The 20,974-nt window shown below is 40.2% G+C and overlaps 1 protein-coding gene across 2 annotated transcripts in view; it reads left to right on the top strand.

Moving 5' to 3' along the window:
- Nucleotides 1–1,571: 1,571 nt before the first annotated feature.
- Nucleotides 1,572–20,974, top strand: part of col4a5 (collagen, type IV, alpha 5 (Alport syndrome)) — an 80,182-nt gene continuing 60,779 nt past the window's right edge. For both annotated transcript variants that reach the window (XM_041779320.1, XM_041779319.1), the window contains exon 1: nucleotides 1,572–1,863. In XM_041779320.1, the coding sequence (XP_041635254.1) occupies nucleotides 1,774–1,863 (90 nt within the window). In that variant the 5' untranslated portion in view covers nucleotides 1,572–1,773. The remainder of the gene's footprint in view (nucleotides 1,864–20,974) is intronic.

The raw sequence follows: 20,974 nt of genomic DNA, 5'->3' as shown, positions 1-20,974 counted from the left end.
TTTTCAAAATATTGCCAACAAAATTGTGCAATTTAGACCATGAGCAGGAATTTGTATGCACTTCTTAGTCATTTAAAACAATACGTTGTCCGTCATTTGCTGTATAAGTCTGCTATTTTTTAAACTATTTTTTAAACTATTCAGCTTTTTTTTCTGGTCTTCCTCGCTCCTTGCTAGTCCTCAGTACTTTTCAAAATGTTGCCAACAAAATTGTGCAATTTAGACCTTGAGCAGGAGTTTTAATGGAATTCTTAGTCATTAAAAACAATACGGTGTTCTACATTTACTGTATAAGACTATTTTTTAAACTGTTTTTTAACTATTTAGCTGTTTCCTGGTCTTCCTTGCTCCTTGCCAGTCCTCCCTACTTTTCAAAACGTTTCAGACAAAATTGTGCAATTTATACAATGAGCAGGCGTTTGCATGCAATTCTTAGTCACTTAAAACAATAAGTTGCCCTACATTTGCTGTATGAGATTTCTTTAAAAAAAAAAAACTATTTAGCTATTTTTTCTGGTTTTCCTCACTCCTTGCCAGTCCTCACTGCTTTTCAAAATATTGCCAACAAAATTGTGCAATTTAGACCATGAGCAGGAATTTGTATGCACTTCTTAGTCATTTAAAACAATACGTTGTCCGTCATTTGCTGTATAAGTCTGCTATTTTTTAAACTATTTTTTAACTATTTAGCTTGTTTTCTGGTCTTCCTCGCTCCTTGCCAGTCCTCCCTATTTTTCAAAAAGTTGCCAACAAAATTTTGCAGTTTAGGCAGTACTATCTCCCTCTTAGTTAAAATATGACTTAACTTTTTGACTCTGCTTTTTCCAATCATTATAACAATTTTTACCATTTTATCACAGAATCTTTAAAAACAAACTATAATACACTGAAAGTGTTGCCGATGATTTTGTTCCATGGACAGAGTGTAGAAATTTGTCTGCAAATGCTGATAGTTGAAGACAAAAAGCCTTATATTGGGTGTTTAGGACTTCTATTTTTCTTGCTGTCAAAGGTTTGCTTCATTCAGAAGAATAAACCAGTGAGAGTCAGTTGATGCAGTTTTCTGACAAAAAGAAAATCATAGACTGCGATTCTACTTTGTCTCATTCTGGCAGCAGCCTCCCTCTGTCAGGAGTCAAAAGTGAGTATTTGACCTTTAATAATCTGGCAGGAATGCAACATGCCCAGGCGTATAGAAAATGTCAAATAAAGGTTTAATGTCAAAGCTTTTTGTGCAGCCTCAGGCGCTGGGTAGGATTGGATAGACAACCAGGAAGATGCACCATCAGGTTATCCATCCGCCTCTCGCGAGGTCCTAACATTCTTATCAACTGCGCGCGGATGATAAAGCGCAGAAACAAAGTTTCACATGTAGAGAAGTGCTGCATGTAGACTGCCTCTTCAGGACCACATTTTAGTGCGTAACTCATCCAGGAAGGTTATTTTAGATGAGCGCAGGGTCTCGGTGCTAGGTGCAGGCTGCTGATATCAATGCGCACGGAGTTTTGGGAAGTAGATCCGGCTGGGGCAGGTTTGCAAGTCGAGGAGAGAAAAAGTTAGAGAGGGGGGACTGCAGAGGCGCACGGTGCCACAGCCAGGACCACTAGGGAGCCTCTGCAAAGCGCAAGAGCAGCCAACACGCCGAGACGAAGACGAAGAAGAGTTTTTTCTCATAATTGTGCAGGAGGGAGAGCAGGGCTATGACACGCGATTAAGAGCCGTACAGTTTGTGAGTGTTAACGCAGGCGGATTCTTGTGTTATTCCCCCCCAAGATGAATAAAGACTTGAAGAGCCTGCGACAGCTCGCCGTGCCTCTGCTCGTCCTCGCTCTGTGCGTCGCGGTGCAGCAGGCAGACTCCGCGGTAAGTCCGTGTTTAACTTTTTTTTTGGTTTCTTTACAGATTAAAAAGTTTGAAACAGGGAAGAAACACGCACGAGGAACCCGAGAGAGCTGCTGCTCTCGGTCAGCCGGCGCCGGGACACCACCGGCTCTCCCAACGAGCCCGACTGAGGTTTATAAATAGAGAGGCTGCTGTATAACAAGTGCTTATCCTTCTGCTCTAATAATAATCCCAATGCTGTTTACGCGTTAATGCAATGGAAATAATCATTATGAAAGCTATATAGTGACACTGTGGGACTCTTTTATCGAAGGGGCACCTTCATGAGCTCTGCTCTGTAGTTTTCATGGAGTTTTTTTCACGGAGTTTGTGTCCTGCACTGTGCGCATCACGTTTCTTCCCTATTCCCTGACGCGCCAACCGTGCACGGTGCACTTTCCACACTCTGCATGTTTCTTTGATTCTAGATGTCAAAGACTGACACGAGATGTGAGCTGCGGACAGAGCTGATGGCTCAGTGAAATGTGGAGCACCAGCCCAGCTCTGTCAGTGATAACAAGCCTAGAAGTCTGAGGTAACGCGAGCTTTACGATCCCAAAGCAACACTTTTTGACTACATGGGCTTTGGGTTTTTAGCTGTAGCTCCTCAAGATGTTGACAGCCTGTGCTTCTCATCCACACTGGCGTGCTGCTCAGTAAAACGCACGTTTCTGGTTGTTTCTGTGCAGCTACAGAGGCAGAAACATGACTTCAGTGCCTCTAATGTAAATGATGTAGAAATCCCACCATGCACTTGAGATGTTTTAGAAACAGACATCCAGCAGGGGTGTGTGTGTTTGTGTTTGTGCATACTTAACCCCTCCTCGCCCCTGCATTTGTTTGCACTAGTGGCTCTTCAATGCAGCTGCAGCTTTCCAACATTTCTAAAATGACACTACACAGTCTCCTCATGTAATATTCCAACCAGCTGAGAGTTGTACAAGATGAATATTCAAGCATCATTAATAATTCATGAGGGCCACTTGCATGCTGGTGGCCACGCCCCCCCACATAGGCCTGTCCAATCAGGCCTGCACACTTTCTGCACATCAGTATGTGTGGTATGAGCCTGTAGGTAGAAGGATGAAGGAGGGAGTTCCTGTGCTCCAAAGCCTGCAGGAGACTCTCTTACAAAGATTTTTACATCTAATTTCATCGACTGCAGCAGTGTTAATTTCGTCGACTAAAACAATTCGTCAAATGACAAAAACTAAACAAAAAAAGATCTGTGATGACTAAAACTGACAAAAACTAAGTTTAGTTTTCATCAAGATGACTAAAACTGGAGTAAAATGTAATGTAGTTTTTGTTGGACATTCAAAATCTGTGATATTTCTCCACTGTGGTGTTACTCTGTCAAAAAACAATGCAGCTATTCTGCCTCTCAGCTGTAGAAAGCAGGGACCCCAGGTTTGGCAGAGTGCAGAGAACACACTATCATGATTTGGTACCAGATTTAGGCAAGAAAATAAATGCTTGGACTAAAAGTAAAGACTAAAATGTGAGGACTTTTATGGACTAAAACCAGACTAAAAAGTTTCTGAGTTTTAGTCGACTAAAATTAGTCTAAAACTAAAATGCATTTCATTTAAAGACTAAAACTAAGACCAAAATTAAAAATAGCTGCCAAAATTACCCCGGGGGAACAGAGCAGGACTGAGTGACATGGACTTAACTCGATATAACTAAATGATGACATGCAGTTTAAATTTCAGTGTTATTTTCGTGTAAATTTGACCAGAATGACACACATAGCAAAACAGAAGTCCTAGACAACAAATACTAAGTTTTGAATAGAAAAAAAATGGCAGACAAACTTTTACTCAATGCTGAATTCTGCAAAAGCGTTGGCTGTCCAAAATTTGAATACTCTTCAACAATACGTGCAACAAAAATGATAAAATCTCCTTTAATTTAAGGATTGGTGGTGCCAAAAAGTGCCCATATTTTTAAATATAAGGACGTAAGCACTGCCTGATTCCACAAATATGTTCGAAACATTTGGGAAAAAGTGGATAGTCCCAGTGTGGAGCAAGAAAAACAAACAAAAAAATCAAATTATATTGATGAATGTTTCATACCGAGGCAGCTAAATTAGAAGTCCTACACACCCTACTGTGTGATTTATTGGTTTTAGTCATTAAATATAGCAGGAAACGTCTCACAGCCTGGGTTACATTGCACAACATTTGAAAAGTGGGTGTTCCAATCATGGTCAGGGTTGAGGAAAACCAGACAAATCAAATTATATTGATTGCAAAAAGAAGAAAATAGCAACAAAGATTATTGCAACCAAATAAAGTCCATGGTAGAAATGACAGTCAAAGCTGAAAATCTGCAGCTCTCAGATGTAATAAAAACCTTTTTTGTCTTCTTCAGCACTTAATATTGATAATGATATTAATATTGATTGCTCTCAGCAACAAAGTCCTGAAGTTGGGCAATTCATTGATTTTAGTCAAAAGAACTGCAAGTAAACACCTGCATACCGACTAAATATGCAAATGCAATGGCAACATTTGAAAAAGTTGGTGTAGATGCAAGAAAAACAAAAAAAATCTGACAATATTGATAGCTGTTTGACACCATTGCAACAAAAGTAAACGTCATAGACAGCTAATAATGGGCAGTTAATAGATTGTAAGTGTAAAAAGTGCAGAAAACTCCTGCACACTGTCAAAGCTGGACAAATACATTTGCTACAGTTGAAAAACAGCGTGGACTAGTGAGGCGCCCTTGCTTCTTACCCATTCTATACATTTCTCCAAATATTGCTAACTTAATTGTGCAACTTAGACATTGCTTTCTTTCTTTTGGCAACACATATGGCTAAAAATCATGACGTTTTTGCACGTTTTGATTCCTCTGATGTTTTCATCGTCTGAAGAGTGTCAAGATCTTGACAACCCAAAGTAACGGATATGTTGGCAATGTTTTTGCACAATTTGGAAAGCGTGTTAGAGTTTTCCTGCAATTTTTGATTATTAAAAAGGTCAAACTGCCCAATATTACCCATTTAAGACTTCTAGTTCCAAACAGGCATCGTTCTCACCATTATCTTAGCCTGAACAATTGCATCCCTAAGTGTGAGGTGCACCCTCTGGTGGTCTCTGCAGGTACTGCAAGTAGGCAGTGAGAGCTCATTAAAGACCCTGTAAAGTAAAAATGAATCTGTATTTAGGTTTGCTGTATGATAGGTCACTGTGTTATGAACCCCTAAATCAAATTTCAGTTGAATAAAACATCTATAAGTTTATGAAATTAAGCTTCAAAATCATGAAAAATGAGTAAAATCTGCTCCAGGATGGTGTGGGCGTGTCTGTTGAATGAGCTGAAGCCACGCCCACTCAGGAGAAATATAGTCCTCTCTAATTTCAAAAATGCTACAATCCGAATGTTGACCTTATGATCAGAATGCAGCTGCCTGACATAGTCCGTTTTCTGTCTCAGATCTCTGTTTTGATGCTTTAAATGATCCATAGACCACTGTGGCTGATAGATTTGGCAAATTTACCTCACAATGAACAAAAAAACAGCATTTAACTGACTGTTAACTTTCAGTAAAGGCCATGACATCAGCCAACAACAGACTGTGCTGAGATGAACTGCTCTGTGATTTTAGATTGTAGTGTTAGAGGGGCGGGGTCATTCCCCACTGTGGAATCATGACATCATGAGCCCACATATTGGGCCCCGCCCACATTAAACCAAGCCAGGAAAGAAGTGATCTCAGAATTTTCCAATGTTTACAGCGAACACATTCCAACATTTCTAGTGTGTTAAGACAAAAACTTTGGATTTCACTTTACAGGGACTTTAACAATAAAAATCAAAAGCACAAAATTTGAAAATTCAACTCACATTCTAAATACTAGATTGTAGATTTATATACATTTTGTATGAAGTCCTTGTACAACTTGTTTTTGCAGCTATTTAAAATTAGTCCTGGTCTTTAACTTGTAATGTTTTTCAGTTTTAGTCATATTTTAGACACCAATTCAGCTCAGTTTTAGTCAATCAGTGTCCTTACATTTTAGCCAGACTATAATATATCTGTAAAACAATCATATTAATGCCCTATCTGCTTATTTTGTGGCAGAAAATAGGCACAGTGGAGAGTTATCATGGATTTTGAATGTCCAACGGTCTGGCACCAACATTTTAGTCTTGTTTCAATCTCCTTGAAGCGAAGAACCATCTTTTTGAGTTTTTACCCAGTCTTGGTCTTGTTTTCTCCATGAATTAAAAGGTTGTTGATGAACATTTTTAGTTATAGTTTTTGTCAGTGAAGTCAAAACTGTCCTGGTGCACCGGTCTCGGCTTGAATCCCAGTCCTGGTGCTGTTTGGTCCTTGTGATCCCTGGCTCTCTCTCTCCATATTTCCTGTTTCCTTTCACCTATGTTAGTATGAAAAAAAATCCAAATAAAACAAAACTCATAATATTTATCTTACAAGCCACCTTTTTATCATGTATTTAGTCTGACGTACAGAACTGGTGTCATGGTTTAACTGGAGTTGAGTTAACTGGTGACACTCTGTTAAGCATTCCTGACTGTAGAATTTTTTTAAGCTTTTAGAGAAATTTTTCTGCAAGGACAGACTTTTTGATGTCCTAAAGAGATGAGTTAGAATATTATGTAGGTGACTTTGTGGATGCCTGGTCAAAATTAGCAGATGGTGGTGGCTCGTTAATTTGTGCCTTAAAAAACATGTTCCTAGCAGCATTTATGCTGCTGAATAATAAGAATTTCAGCCATAAAAACATGGCGATAGACACTTCGAGTCTCATGTTGTGGCTGTTGAAGGGTTTTTGTGGGCCCCTGTTTCAAATTGGGCTGTTTTGGAAAGGCTGACCTAAACGTTTCAGATAGATTATCTTGTGACCAATAAGCATGGTTATGTTAGTGTTTCTGACTGTAAGCTGTCTTTTCTGAGTCTGGCATCTTCTTCATTTGTCGTAACTCATTATCAATGTACACTGATAAAAATGCTGCTGTCTAACCTTATATCTTGTTTGAAATTATATTGATTTATCATAAAAGGTCCTGATGCAGAGTCGGGATTTTAAGCTACCTCTTCTAATGAGTTAGATCGAGGTCTAAGTGGGCCTTGGAGAGGATGGAAAGTCTGCTGGAAGTTTATAAAGGATGTAAATACCAACTCAGGTGGCTGTTTATGCGTCTTGTCTGAAAAATCTTAACATTTGAGACCTTTTTCCTGTTTATAAATGGTGTTTCTGCAGCATCAAGCCCCGTACAGCTATGTGGAGTCTGCATGGAAGCTAGTAGAACTAACAGAGGCATGCATAAAGGTGTAGAGCATAATATAAATATATCTATGCATGCATTAAACTGAAAGCCTCTTAAAACGTGAGTATTGATGACTTGGCGTTGTGGAGAAAGGCTAAATAGTTGTGTTTAGGGTAACACAGAGGTAAAAGTGTCAGGTAAAGGCATGTTTCTGCACGTGTGACTTTGTTTGGTGGACACTGTGGATGTTATTGTTGCCATGGAGATGTGTCAAAGGTGAAGGGGGTCCACTCTGTAGACAGGAATGTGGCTGATCCCAGCGTCTACAAGAGGCTGAGGATGGCTAGAAAAACTCAGAGGAAAGAAGCAGAAGTTTGAAAAAGACCTAAAATAATTCAGTGCATTATTTTTACTCTAACTTTTCAAAGAGAGAGCTACATGAAACTTGCAGGTAGAGGGCGGGTAAAGGTGTGATTTCCCTCTTTTTTCTCTCTCTCAGTCATTCCCAGTGGAATGTACCTGTGCTCTCACTGAGGCCCTCTAGTGGAGGAACGGCATACAGTCCAAAATTACCCAAACATTTCCTCAAGAATTCAGCTTACTGTCATCAATGTGGTCCAAAAGAACCCTTTACATTCATTTTTCCCTTCAAGCTTTACTGACTCAAATTCAAATTAAATGACAATAAATAGCATTGGATTAATAAGAGTTTATAAGTTATATGAAGTATTTTGAGAAGAATATAACCTTAAAGAGAGGCAGCTGTACAACTGTCCCTATAGGTGTTCAAGTTTACATGAATGCAAGCTTTAAATGTTGAACTATTTTTCCAATTTATACAACTTTTCTGCTAAACAGCCTTTCTTCTTCAGGGACTACAGCCTTAAAATACATTTAAAGTTTTTTTCTTATGGTAGCTTTTACATTATCTGTACATTTTACACTTGGAGATCCTTGATCCAGAAAATATGCCAAGCAGTTTTGATGTCTATGATCGCAAATGAGATATAGGGTTGGAGAATGTAGTTCATATTAATATAGCTTGTGATGATTTTGATTTGAAAGGCCTAAAGCTTGTGACAAGATCATTTTTAGTAAGATCCACTGACAGTAGTGTTCTTATTGCTTACAGCATTTTCTAATTCAAATGTTAGGGACTTTAATAATAATCAGACATTTTATCATTTTCGCAAAGCAAGCATTTTTGTTTTTGGGAAATTTAAGCAACATTGAAACCTGTTTGATATAATGGCAACAAAATCAGAGGTCCCAGACTCCCAATATTAGGCTGAAAAGTGAGCATGAGTTTGTCTGCTAATAATCTTAAAGATGGAAAACTGTCCAGCATTGGGTGTTTAGGACGTCTATTTTTGTTGATAAGATGTCAAACATGGGTTAAATTTACTAGAATCATATCAGAGTTTGTCATTCCAGCATGTGACAAGCATTTGTTGTTCTGTGTCACCATTCAGCTAAAACATATTGAGTTGATATTATTGGTTGGTATTGCCCAGCCCTAGCAGATCCATGTTTGCATACAGAGCTGTGATAGTGAGAATAACGGGTTGAAATCTGCACAGAAATTCAAAGTATATATCCTTCAGTCTCACTCTTTATGCCCACAGTCACATAGCTTGTCATAAATGGAGCATCACATTCACCGCCGTATGTGTGCTCAGATTAATCCTCAGATATGAATCTCCTCTCAGACAGGTGAGCGAGTTCAGCAGTAATGTATACCTGCAGGTCTTCCCTTTGAACCCGTCATGCAGCGCAGCCACAAACACACGTTTAATTTGATGCATGCTTCCTGCCTATACACACATGACACATACACCTACGACCAGCTCCATCCTGAATCCTCTCAGGTACCTTCACCTTTCACGTGACCCACATCCCTGCTGCGGCTGGGATCGGAGATTCTGTCTGCCGTGTACGTTTTTGTAGCCAAAACAACCTCAGATTGTGGAGATGAATCCGTGGCACTCTGAGCGGCATTGTTGAGGAAAAGAGGGAGTCAGATCTTTGGCTTGGTTTTTTTCTTATCTTTGTCTGGAGTTTTGTGATTTTCTGCTTTCTTTCTATCGTGGTCTAACTTTCTCTGACTGAGCCCAGTAACATGGAGGAGGAATGCATTGGCTTTTCAGGAATCTGCAGTTTTTGACCACCAGTTCTTAATGTTAGGGAGATCATCCATTGCATTTCCTGTGCAATATTTCTCAAAAAAAGTGTTTGAATTGTAAGAACTCAAGCAATTTAAAAGAAAATGCAGTTTGTTGCTTAAAGTGGTTCAATTCAGGAAAACATTCATGCTTTAAAAAAGACAAAAAAAGGGAATATAGCCTCAATTTCCTCAGGTCTTTGTCAGAAGGACTGTGTTATTCAGTATCTGGTCTGTTCAGGCAGTGCTTGACTCTGATTTCTGTAATATCAGAACATACTGATCATAACTAGGGATGCCCCGACTGCATTTTATGCAGATGATAATATCATCTAGGTGATAAATTAGTCAATTGATACATCATGATGATGTTTTTTTCCTTTTACCTCAGCCTAATGATGGTCATTTTACTGAACCAGTTTGGTAATCACAAAACGAACCATTAATTCCAATCTAACAATCATATATTTTTGATTACCTCGATGAAAATATTTAGTTGACAAGCAATCAGAGCATATCTTAGAGCCGTGGTTCCAAACCTTTTTTACTTAGCCCCCTAATCATGAGTTTTAAATATATGGACATCCATTAAAGTACAGTGACCCAGAGGGACACGTCACAGCCTCCCTGTGTCTATTTCTCTCTATTATGAGTCATTCAGACTCTCTTCGTAAATATGTCGGCAGGATAACCGAGAAGGGTCTAGGCTGCAGCCACTACAAACCAAGCTCCGTACAAAACACGCCCCCTACAAAACATGCCCCATCGATCCATACAATAAATAACTTCTAATCCTAACCAGTGGAATTTAAATGCTGAACCTAACCCCAGGAAGCTAATTAATTAAAATATACACCTACCCCAATGAGCTACCCCTAACGGCCTATTTATGCTCAACATTAAATACGAATCAGAATATGGATGGAGCCTTCTGTCTGTGCTCCGCGTTAATTTCGTCCGTATTTCTGCACGTTTCCATAAAGCTTACGGATATGGGCCAAATGGAGCAGTACCACCTGAAACTGTGGGGGCAGTGTTGCTGTCACTACCCAATATATAGCTCTAGTGAGACATGAAGAAGAAATAACAATGGCGGAACTTTTTGAAGAAAAGTTGTGCGAGTTGGTTAGAAACGCTGCCTCAGTTTTTGTCTTTTATGCTCGAAGTATATTATCAGTACCTCCTTCACAGTCGCCATGTTTGTTTTTGAGTTTGTTGTTGTCATAAACTTTTGACTCTGGGCTGCCCCCCCCCCCCCGTGGATGTATTGGTTAACATCCATGCAAACATAAAGGACGCATGGAAGTATGTGAGCAGTGACAATAACATTGTTTGAAAAGGACGTATACATTTTCGTACGTAAAGGGAGTATAAATGGGCCTTAAATCTAAACAGTGGAAATTAAAATGCTAAACGTAACCTAAAGCTAATTAAGTCATATCTAAACTAATCTAAGTTAACCTTAAACTAAGCAAATAGCACAAGTGGGCGTGTTTTACCCGCGGCTGCAGTTGGGTATTACTGGGATAACTGGCTAACGATAAAAAAATGTGTTATAATTGGATATAAAGACTTTCAATATCAGGGTTACTGGTGTGGATTTAATCGTTAAAGACCTTGGAAAGTCAGCCAAGTACTAGGCTCGCTAGAAAATGTTGTGTAAGAACTACAAATGCATGGAGAGCATCATTAGAAAGGCACAATGGAGAGCTTTCAGAGGAAAAGTTTGCAAGGGTGTCTTCTAAGGGCATGTGCTCTAAGGGTTAAAGAGACCAGATCCTCGGGACCTTAGGTCTGCTGTAGCAGATTCCTCCTGCAGGAGCAGAATAGCTGAAACTCCTTTCACCCATTACAAGATGGAGTTTGGGCACAGATAGCAAAAGTAAATCTTGTGACTGAGCCACAGAGTGAAGACTGTAGCTTCCGGCACTTTTCATATGAAGAAATCACACAAGTATGATGGAAACAGGTTTAGTTTAGCCTTATAAATAAGTGGTTTAGCCTATGTGTTGTCAAAGAAGGCCAACCAACTTGTTCATGCAGAGTACAATTATGAATAAAGGAGTTTAGATTTCATTATAAACCTCAGAGCCCAGTGTTGTATAGTATCCAAAGATTTAAAGCACTGAGAATGCACCAGTTTAACATCAGTATCAGCTAACATCCACCCTGTTAGCAAACATCAGCCATCAGCAAATAATTTGGCATGAACAGATATTAGTAGCAGATGTTTATCTGTTGTGTGAAATCAGTTTAATGCATTCATAAAGTCTACTTAGCTTCTGAATGGAGTAAGAGATTTTTTTCTGGGCTGTTGGACAAACTCCCATCTGTTTACATGGTTAAACGCGAGACAGAATGTCTTTCATTCTAAAAAAGTGGCTAACAACAACAGGTCGGTGTTGGCAGTTGCCCAAACTGTTGTTTTAAAAGATAATATTGGCCTCTGCCCTTATTTCAACAATCAGTGTACCATTCCTTCTCTTTGTTTTGTTGTTCTCTTCCTTCTGTTGCAAATATGTCTGTCTGCTCCCAGTGTAGCTATCTCCCACCTTCTCTTTCTCTCCCCCTCCTCCCTCTACTTCCCTTTGTGCCTTTTCTAGAAGGCAAATTCCATCTTTATCTCACCTGCTCTGAGAGTCCAGCTCCTTAAACAGTCAACAATGCCGGTGACATCCCCACGGCACACCAACTCCACCTCCCGTTCACCGTGGCACACGTTTACCGTGTTTGTTTCCTGGTGGATCTCACACTGAGGTGTCAATGAGCTGAAGATGCCGTTAGGATTAACAGGAGGACTAAAGTCTACAGCAAATGTTTAGATAGCTAATTAACCCAATCCAGGAGTGCCACATTACAACCAGGGTGAAGTGAGGGTCCGTCATTGCCTTCGTTGGTGTAGGACGGCGCCCTATCATCTCATGTTGAACCAGTAGCAGTAGCAGTATGTGTGGCCAATTAGGGAATCATTAATTGGAATATTAAAAGTTGAAAGATGAATAATGAGACATAATGAGCTCAGCAATGACTGACATCCTCTCATGGTTTCCACATGGGTTATAATCTCTCTTAATCTCTTTGCACAGCATATCTGTTTCTACCACTTACACTCTAACCCCATTCTCACCCCGTCTTCCTCCCTGCCTCCATATCTCCCCCATTCAGCACTAAGTGGAGGGTAAACATTCCGTGTTTGTCGGAGACTTCTTTATTTACTCCATCCATCACTGTTTGATTTGAGGCTTTAAGGGTCAAACGTCCATATCTACCCCTGTAAATGTCTATAATCGGGTCTATTTTCTATCTATTGTCTAGTCAGCAAAGCAGCATGTGACTGACTGAAACTTTCTTGAACTTTCTCTGGGGTTATAGAGTCAAGAATCAGGGATCTGAAAGGTTAAACTTCGGTCACTCAAGGTTTGAGCATGTCTCTTTGAAGACCAGCGAGACCAGCCAGATTAAAGCAGAGGCCTCGGTGGATTTGGGCTGAATTAGGTTACAGATTAAGGCTGAAAAGGGCAAGTGGGAATCCTTGAACCTATGCAACCTGACCCTTGATGCACCGTTGTTCTTTAACCAGCAGTTTGTGATGATTTTAGACAGTGTGTGTGTGAATGTTGCAACAAAACTCGTTCCCTGCAAAATACGATTGTAGTTTGAAAGCTATGGGAAAATTAGATACTATTTCCATTTTTTGATAAGGTCCCTAGTGATCTAAATCCTTGGTTCTCAACTGGTTGGTCAGGACCAAACGAAAAGTGGGTCACAAGGCCATTTTCAGTGGGTCTCACGTATGTGCCTGGATAAACGTGTTAAAAAACTATTATGTGCTTTGATTTTGAAGGATATACTTCTTTTGTTTCAGTTCAAGTCCAAACTGGCCCATTTTCACTCAAAATACTGGGCTATGATTGAAAATGTAAGACCTTTCTCTTTAAGTGAACAATAAGTACAGGATTATTTGCCAAGAGAGAGTTCAGGCTCTTTACAGTTAGTATGTATGGACAAGGGACCATGTTGTGGTGTTGGAGGCATTCTGGGATCATGAATTGACTGAGTTGTATTGCAGAGTGAAGTTTGAATGGTCATAAGCAGAAGGCTGAAAAGGCAGAAAATGAAATGCAATACAAGAACCCATCTGGCAAAGATGTCGTCTTTAAGTTCCAACTCAAGTCTGGAGTCAGACAGAAGAGGAAGTTGCCCCCATTACCTAAATTTACACTACAAAATAGCTGATAGGTGTTACTGGTGACCACTGACTCACCAAAAACTTTACCACTTTACCAAAAACCAATGAATCCCTGTTCTAGGCCTTTAAATCCTTGGAGAATGAATAACTTACGAAGCCGACTATACCTCTCCTTTCTTTGGCTTGACTATAGTTTGTCTTTATAGAATGGGTATTTGCTGCACCTTGTAGCCAGGCATTAAACCCTTAACCTTCAAACCATCGCTTCAACATCAGCAGTTTTTTAATAGTTTTTTGGAGGGGGTTCTTTTGCCTTTACTTACATAGGAAAACCAAAGAGAGAGGGTGTGGGAAAACATGCACCAAACAGCACCAATCCCCTGAGCTCTACCCACTGAGCTAACCCGGCTCCCAACATCAGTAGTTTTAAAGTAAAGTAAAGTCATACTTTACTAATCCCTGTTGGGGGGTTCAGTGCCTTGCTCAAGGGCACTTCAGCACTGTTCAAGAAGTGATCTTGCACCTCTCCAGCTACCAGGCCAAAGTCCAGACATGGTCCGACAGGGACTCGAAGTGGCGACGTTCTGATACCCAGCCCAATTCCTCCCAAACTGAGCTACTGCCTTCCCAATTTTAGTCGTTAATGTCACTTTTTAAGTCTCAGAGGGAAATAATGACTGTGTTTTGGCTTGATGGAGAGGACTATCAAAATAACAAGACCCTCAAGGAACTAAGATTGTGCTGACTTCTGCCAAGGCTGTGTGATATGGATCCTGCCAGAATTTAAGAGGATTCTTCTTTGGTCCATGCTGCACCCTTCCACCAAATTTCGTGAAAATTGGACTTGCAGTTTTTCTGTAGTTATGCTTACAAAAAGACAAACATCAACACCAAAACTCAACTTCCTGCCAAGAAAGCTGCGTTTTGGTTTAGAGTTAGGACTATTTTTTTTTTTTCATTTTCAAAAAAGAAGCGACTTCAGCAACTACAGTCAGCTTTAGTATACATCAATTATCTTCTGTAGCAGTGGTTCTCAACCTTTTCAGCCCACAACCCCCAAAATAAAGGTGCCAGAGATCTGGGACCCCCACTGTACTTGAAGACGGTTGAACACAGTCATGCACAATCAAGAATAGTCATGTGCAGACAAGGCCTTCCATAAGGGGGGAATAAAGGGGCGAGCTTTCTGGGGCCCAGCCAAACCGGGGGCCAATGGAGGTCAGCAAAATCATGGTCCACTGTAAAGTTAAGCTGTGATATCTATATTTTATATTTAACCTGAAAAATAACCACTCTTATCAATGAAACAAATATCTTTTAATCATTTGATGGTATATACAAAATACGGTAGTATATACAACATACAGTGAATCCCTTTTGTTTAAAATGAATTAAAATGTGTTAGAAATTGCAAAAATGGTTTACAAATGGCAAAAATTGGTGGAAAAGGAAGTGAAATTTGAGTTTAAAAGTAGAACAAATAGGTTTGAAGTGGCAAAAATGAGATTAAAATTGCAAACAAAAAAAATAGGAAAAAATAGGCATAAATAGTCGTAAAACAGAGTTAAAAAGTGGCCGAAAAGTCTTTAAGTAGGCAAAAATGGGTGGCAATTTGGTAAAATGGGATGAAAAATAATATAAACTGGCAAAAAAGTGTTTACTGAAAAAGAAAAATAAAGGCAGATAATGGCAGAAATTGGTTAAACTGGCAAAAAAGGGGAAATTAGATAGTGAAATGTGATTCAAATGGGAAAAATTGGGAATAAAAAAGTGGTAAATGGGACTAAAAGTGGCAATAATGGGTCAACAGAGGTAACATTAGGCTTAAGTGGCAAGAACTGGTTTAGAAGTGGCAAAAGGGGGAGAATAAAGTGATGGAAAGAGTTTAAAATGGGCAAAAATAGGTTTTTAACTGATAAAAATGAGTTAAAATTGGTGGGAAAAATGATGAAAATGGGTTGGGATTTGGTTAAATTTGTATAACGTGGCAACAGTGTAATTTTAAAAATATTCTTAGTTTTTTTAAGGAATCTGGAGACCCCCCCTCTCAGTGTCTCCTGACCCCAAAGGGGGTCCCAACCCCAAGGCTGAGATCCACTGTTCTATACCACCAAAAAAGAGCTCTGTGCAGTTGGTTCTTAAACATTTTTAGTAAAAGAGCATCCACTGCCTGTCCAATCCAGCTCATCTAGATCAGGTCACTTTTGACACCTTTGCAACTTAAGAATACGAGATAAGTCTTTGGTGGAATGATGCTCAGTCCTCTCTAAACATCCACAAAATTGAAGATAGTTCTGCTGATGCTGATTCACCCTTAGTGGATATAAAGAATAGCATCTTGTATAGAAATAAACCTTTGTCAGAAGTCCTAAGCTTGATGTAAGCTGCCCTCATACAGGCATCAGTATCTGTTTCATCTTGTCATATCTGAGCCTTTCCTAGAAGAATTGTCTTTGATCGTCTCACACTTTGGAGCGATTATAGCTCTGCAAAACCAGCATAAACTTTTAGATTTATGTGAGATTGAAACAAGTTTTGGTTGCTCATATATGACTTTATCTTCCAGAAGAGAGCAGCTTCTCTGTTTGCAAGATTTGGTTCAGCGATGAGCATCTGGTGACAACCTTGACCTGGATTTTCTGCCATTTCACAATGTGTTTTATGTTTTTTCTTTGATATTTGCCAATTATGATGTTGTGTCCTGAGCTGATGGGATAGTCAGACATCAGGATTTTGACCTTCAAGCATGGGAGATCCACTATTAGTCAGATTATCCTCACAGGAAGATGAATGAGGGACAAATAAAGCACTAGGTGTGGGAGTTGAAGAATTACCAGTGGCAAAGTTTTGCTTTTTCATTCAGTTTCTTGCTACTTTTTCCAGATGGTGTTTAAGTTCTGCATGGATTTGTAAATCTAAAATAGAAGGCCAGCATTTAACATGGGTGAGTATTGGCTTTGGGACAGCAATGAGCAACTTTATCTGAGTTTTTTGTAGTCTTGTGTGTGTGGCTGGGATCCAGTGGGCTACCTGTCAAGTCCACCTACACAAAGCAGTCACAAGACATGCTGTCCTCCCTCCCTCCCTTTCTTCTGATGTTTTCCTGACCTCCTTTCGCTGAAAGAACATCATCCCCTTATCCCTTTTTCCCAGGGAGAAGGAAATTAACAACCCATAGGAGAAAGTAATGGAAAATCTGCAAAAAGAATAGTCATAGAGCAAAACCAGTATTGACAATGTGGGAATAAAACATTAAAATGGTTCAAGTGTTTCGGCTCAAAACAGGTACATTTATTGTTTTGCATTTTTCCACTTCTCTGATGAAAAGAATGCAGGGTGGCGAGAGACGGGGAAGTTTTAATCTGAGATCAGTGGCTGGCCTTGATCTACAGATGTCTGCTTCTTTTCACTTCTACCTGCTCAAAGAAGATGAAAAGTCTGGCTGTTTTGGAAAGGTTTTCCTACAGCATGTTTATGCCAACTTCATGTCTTTAACCACTTTTTCAGCAGATTTCTTTCACGCAGGTACAATTACTTACGAAATTAAGTGTTTTGTCTGAAATAACATGTTTTACGAGAATGTAAAGGGTAGTTGTTGGTAGTATAAGGGTGGACAAAGAAGAAGAGCTTTCTGTGATAGTTTGTTTTGTAGGGTTCTTAAAAGCAGGGATAACTAGTAGGTCTAATGACCTTGAAATTCGGCCTTTCATATCCAATATGTAATCAGTTAGCCATGAGCCTGCATGAACATTTGTGCAAACTTTAAAGAACATCCCTCCGTGCATTCTTTAGGTATTGCGTTTACAAGCAAGGGATGAACATGATTCTCATGAGCTTGGCATTTGACCTCTGATTGCTTGGCAGCCAAGGTCAAGCTCAATGGTATCTCTTGAGTCTGGTTCTTTTCAGCCCTGCACTTGTAGGGTTTTTCCGTTACCTTGATTGGCTTGGTTCTACTTGGTTTGACTCGGCACGGCAGCCCCAGCATGGCAGGGATTTGCTTTTCCATCACAACTGAGCTACCTGTTTGATGGTGCTGATAATTGATGGTGCTTCAGTAAGCATTGTTTTGTTCCCCCAGAAGAACCATGTTTGGTTTAGCTGTCCCTTCACATCATGCCTGTCCATGCTGTTGTCCGGAGGTACTTCAAGGTTTGGTGCAGGGGTTGCTACTTAAACACATCCGCGAGGTGTTCCTGATTGTTGACGGCCGTGGTGTGCTTGGAGGCATGGCGGGCGTGCTGAGGTCTTGCCCCAAAGCAGGACTGTTCTGGGCTCGGCTCGGCGTAGCCTGGCACAGCCAAACTGGTCATAGTGGAAAACCCCCATTGGTTTGCAGGCCCTTGGGACATCCAGAGTATAGCCAGGGCCTTGTGGCAACCCTACTTCCCACCATGCTTACTTGCCACATCCACCCCTGACTCTGCCCCAAAGGTGTGGACTTTGTTATTTTCTCAACAGTTATTTTCCCATGTCCTTGGTTATATGCAAGGGCATTCTGAACCTGGCTAGGGTTTTGTCAATCTTCCTTTCCACCTGGCAGCTTTACCTGCTACATCTGCACCCTATTTCAACCTCAATTTCTGGCTCAAACATGTCTAAAAGTTCTGCACAATACTGTATATACATATATACAGTATATATGTATATACATATATTGAACCGACTTCCTAAACTTCCTGGATGTGTTGTTCTTAGTTTTAGCTTGTGTTTTTTTCATTTGAAAGCTCAAACTTGTTTTTTAGATTTTTTTTCAAGCGAATTATTCCCTCTCCAACTTTTAGCTGGCCCTGCCTACTTCAGGAAGCTGTGTCTCAATGTATAATAAAGCATTGTCAATGCAAGAGTAACTGGAAGAGCACTCGGAGAGCACAGACCTCCACCATTAGCCCTATCTCCCAATAGTGAAGAATCCTTGAAAAAATTCCTGGATCTGCCCCCATTTGCCCCCCACCACAGCATTTGCCGACTACTCCCTCCCCAGTGGGGTGGAAACATGGTGAGACAAAGCATTGGCTTCGCTCCGGGTGGACTGTCATGGCGGAAGCATTGCCTGCCAGTGCCAACAGATGCACTGACAGTCTCACCCCTGGTCTCACCAGACGACTGGAAGTCATGGCAGAGGACGAATATTCCTCTATTCCTCCCAGCATTGTGAGTATTCTCACTACAGTTCGCCGTCTTTCTCTCTGTTACGCTCCGACTCATCTCCTCAACCGGGCGTGCGTCTTTCAAACTCTATAAACTTCAAAACTTTGAATAGAAACATTCCCAAAATACTGCGGGGATTGAAGTTACTCATGTCCACCATCTCCTGGTGTAAAGTGGTAACAGCACAGACCTCCGCCATTAGCCCTATCTCCCAATAGTAAAGAATCCTTTAAAAAATTCCTGGATCCAGACGGTGATCCGGAACAGTCCCAAATTCTAATCAGTTCTTCCTTATGCCATTTCTGACATTTCAGCAAAATCCGTCCATGACTTTTTGAGTTATGTGAAGGAGAAACTATAGACTTTCCAAGCCTGCTCTCCACCTCACAGGCAGTTGTGAAACAGGAAGTGAAGATTGTGGGAATTGTGGAGAAAGAAGAGGAAAAGTGGAGCTGAGGGAAGGAGGTGTGTCCAAAAAGAGCATTTGTTTTGGTTTAGAAAGTCCAATTTTAAGCTTTTTATACTGCCGTAGATCCACAACATTCCACATGGATCCAAGGTAGCCATCTTGGTTGTTTGGCATCAGATTTGTACCAGTGTATTTTGGCATGTTTGACAGTGCTTTTTCACTTGCTGTTGTATTTTATGACAATACAAATCATTAAAGTAAAAGATGGAATTGTTTTAAACCATACCATCCCAAAGTATTGAAAATGTTCAACGCTTTAATCGCACCATGATATTTGCTTGAATGGTCCACCAGCTGGTTTACTAAGTAAATGGAGCAACTGTCAAGAAATCAATACTTGAAAATCTTGCCACTGTTCTCCTTTCTCCCAGCCTCCATAATTCCTCTGGTCCCTTATCTGTCTGTCTCATCTGAGCTGCCAAAAAGGGCATGATGGCGAGGAGCGATAACACACAGAGCACAATCATGGTGCCCAAACAGACAGACACGGTGACTTCATGTGTTTTAATGTAGTCTGCTTTGGCCCATAGACAGAAGAATGAAGTCTTCATAAAAGCACAGAGCTGTTTTCACGGTCTCCTTTCACCATGCTCTAATGTGCCTGTGTCGAGCTCACGTAGTGTGGGAGGGCGTCTGGTTCTCTCCTCTTTTCTGTTTTCTCTCTCTCTGAGTTGTTCCGCCACTTCTTTTAACGCTCGCTCTCTCATTTTCTGGCACCTGTTTCTTTCATCACACTCCTGAAGAGGAAAGAGGGCTTCCCCGAAAACCACATGGGAGAAATAGTGGGCAATTGGTAAGAGTGAGTGTTTGTGTGTGGCTTCTTTTGCGTGATACATTTCATGGTGTATAGTTTCTATATGACTTTTAATATACTTGTCCAGACGAAGCAAGGGAGCGGCTATATGGAGAGATTTGATTCTCTGAACTCTTTGCCTAAAATCTTGGTGGTATTTTTTCTTATTTGGCTTAAAGAGTTATGACCTGTGTCCCTCAGGAGGGAAAAGGATAATAGAGTGATGTTTCTATAGTGTTGTTAACGACCTGTTTCCCACCACTTTTTAAAGCTGCCCTACAATAACTCATTCTGTTACCACTCGGACAGCAGAAAAACACCTTTTCACTTCAAACAGCCACTTCACGTGGTTAACCTTTAATGTCTTGTGGACATTGTGGCAAGTCAGCACCAATTTTAACCACTTGCACACATGTGACTATCAAGAGATTGTTTATTACAATAGACGGCAGAAATAGTGGTGTTTTTGGGCAACTTCTTGTAGCTAAGAAAAGTTTAGCTACCCAAAACCCGACATGAAAAAGTAATACATTATCGTCAGAAAGTAACATGAATTTTAACAGTTTTTATAAGGCCTATTGTAACTTGTAAAGTAACTATTGTAAAGTTGTAACTTTCCATTAAGCAAGTTATCATTATTTTAGTTGATGTGGAAAAGTAAATGAAAAGAAAAGGCTCCAAAAAAAATTGCGAGTTGTCATTCTGTTTTCAAAACCTCAATTGGTTAAAGGTCACCTTTAAACATGGTTATGTTTTAAGCCCTAACACCAGTGTTTGCTAGCTTCTGTTGTAAATAAGACATTCCTATAGAATATACCAGGGCCATGTACAGACATGTTAAGTATGTTGGGACCAATTTCATATACATCACCTTAAGTCAATCCAGTCCAATTAAGGTAAAGATATGCTAACTAATTGGATATGCTTAAATGGCTTGTTAAAGGCTGACAGGGCAAATAGCCAGTCATTTCAAGGAATTTCAGAAGGCCAGCCTGATTTCAGGGGAGCCCTGGTTGGCCTAGTCTAAATGAGAATGACGCTCCATGTACCAGAGACTCTCAATTTAAGTCACGGAAAAGA

Source organism: Cheilinus undulatus, linkage group 22 (assembly GCF_018320785.1).
Source record: "Cheilinus undulatus linkage group 22, ASM1832078v1, whole genome shotgun sequence".
NCBI classification, from domain to species: domain Eukaryota; kingdom Metazoa; phylum Chordata; class Actinopteri; order Labriformes; family Labridae; genus Cheilinus; species Cheilinus undulatus.
Note: the sequence above shows the minus strand (reverse complement) of the source record. Positions and strands in the feature narration are given on the sequence as shown.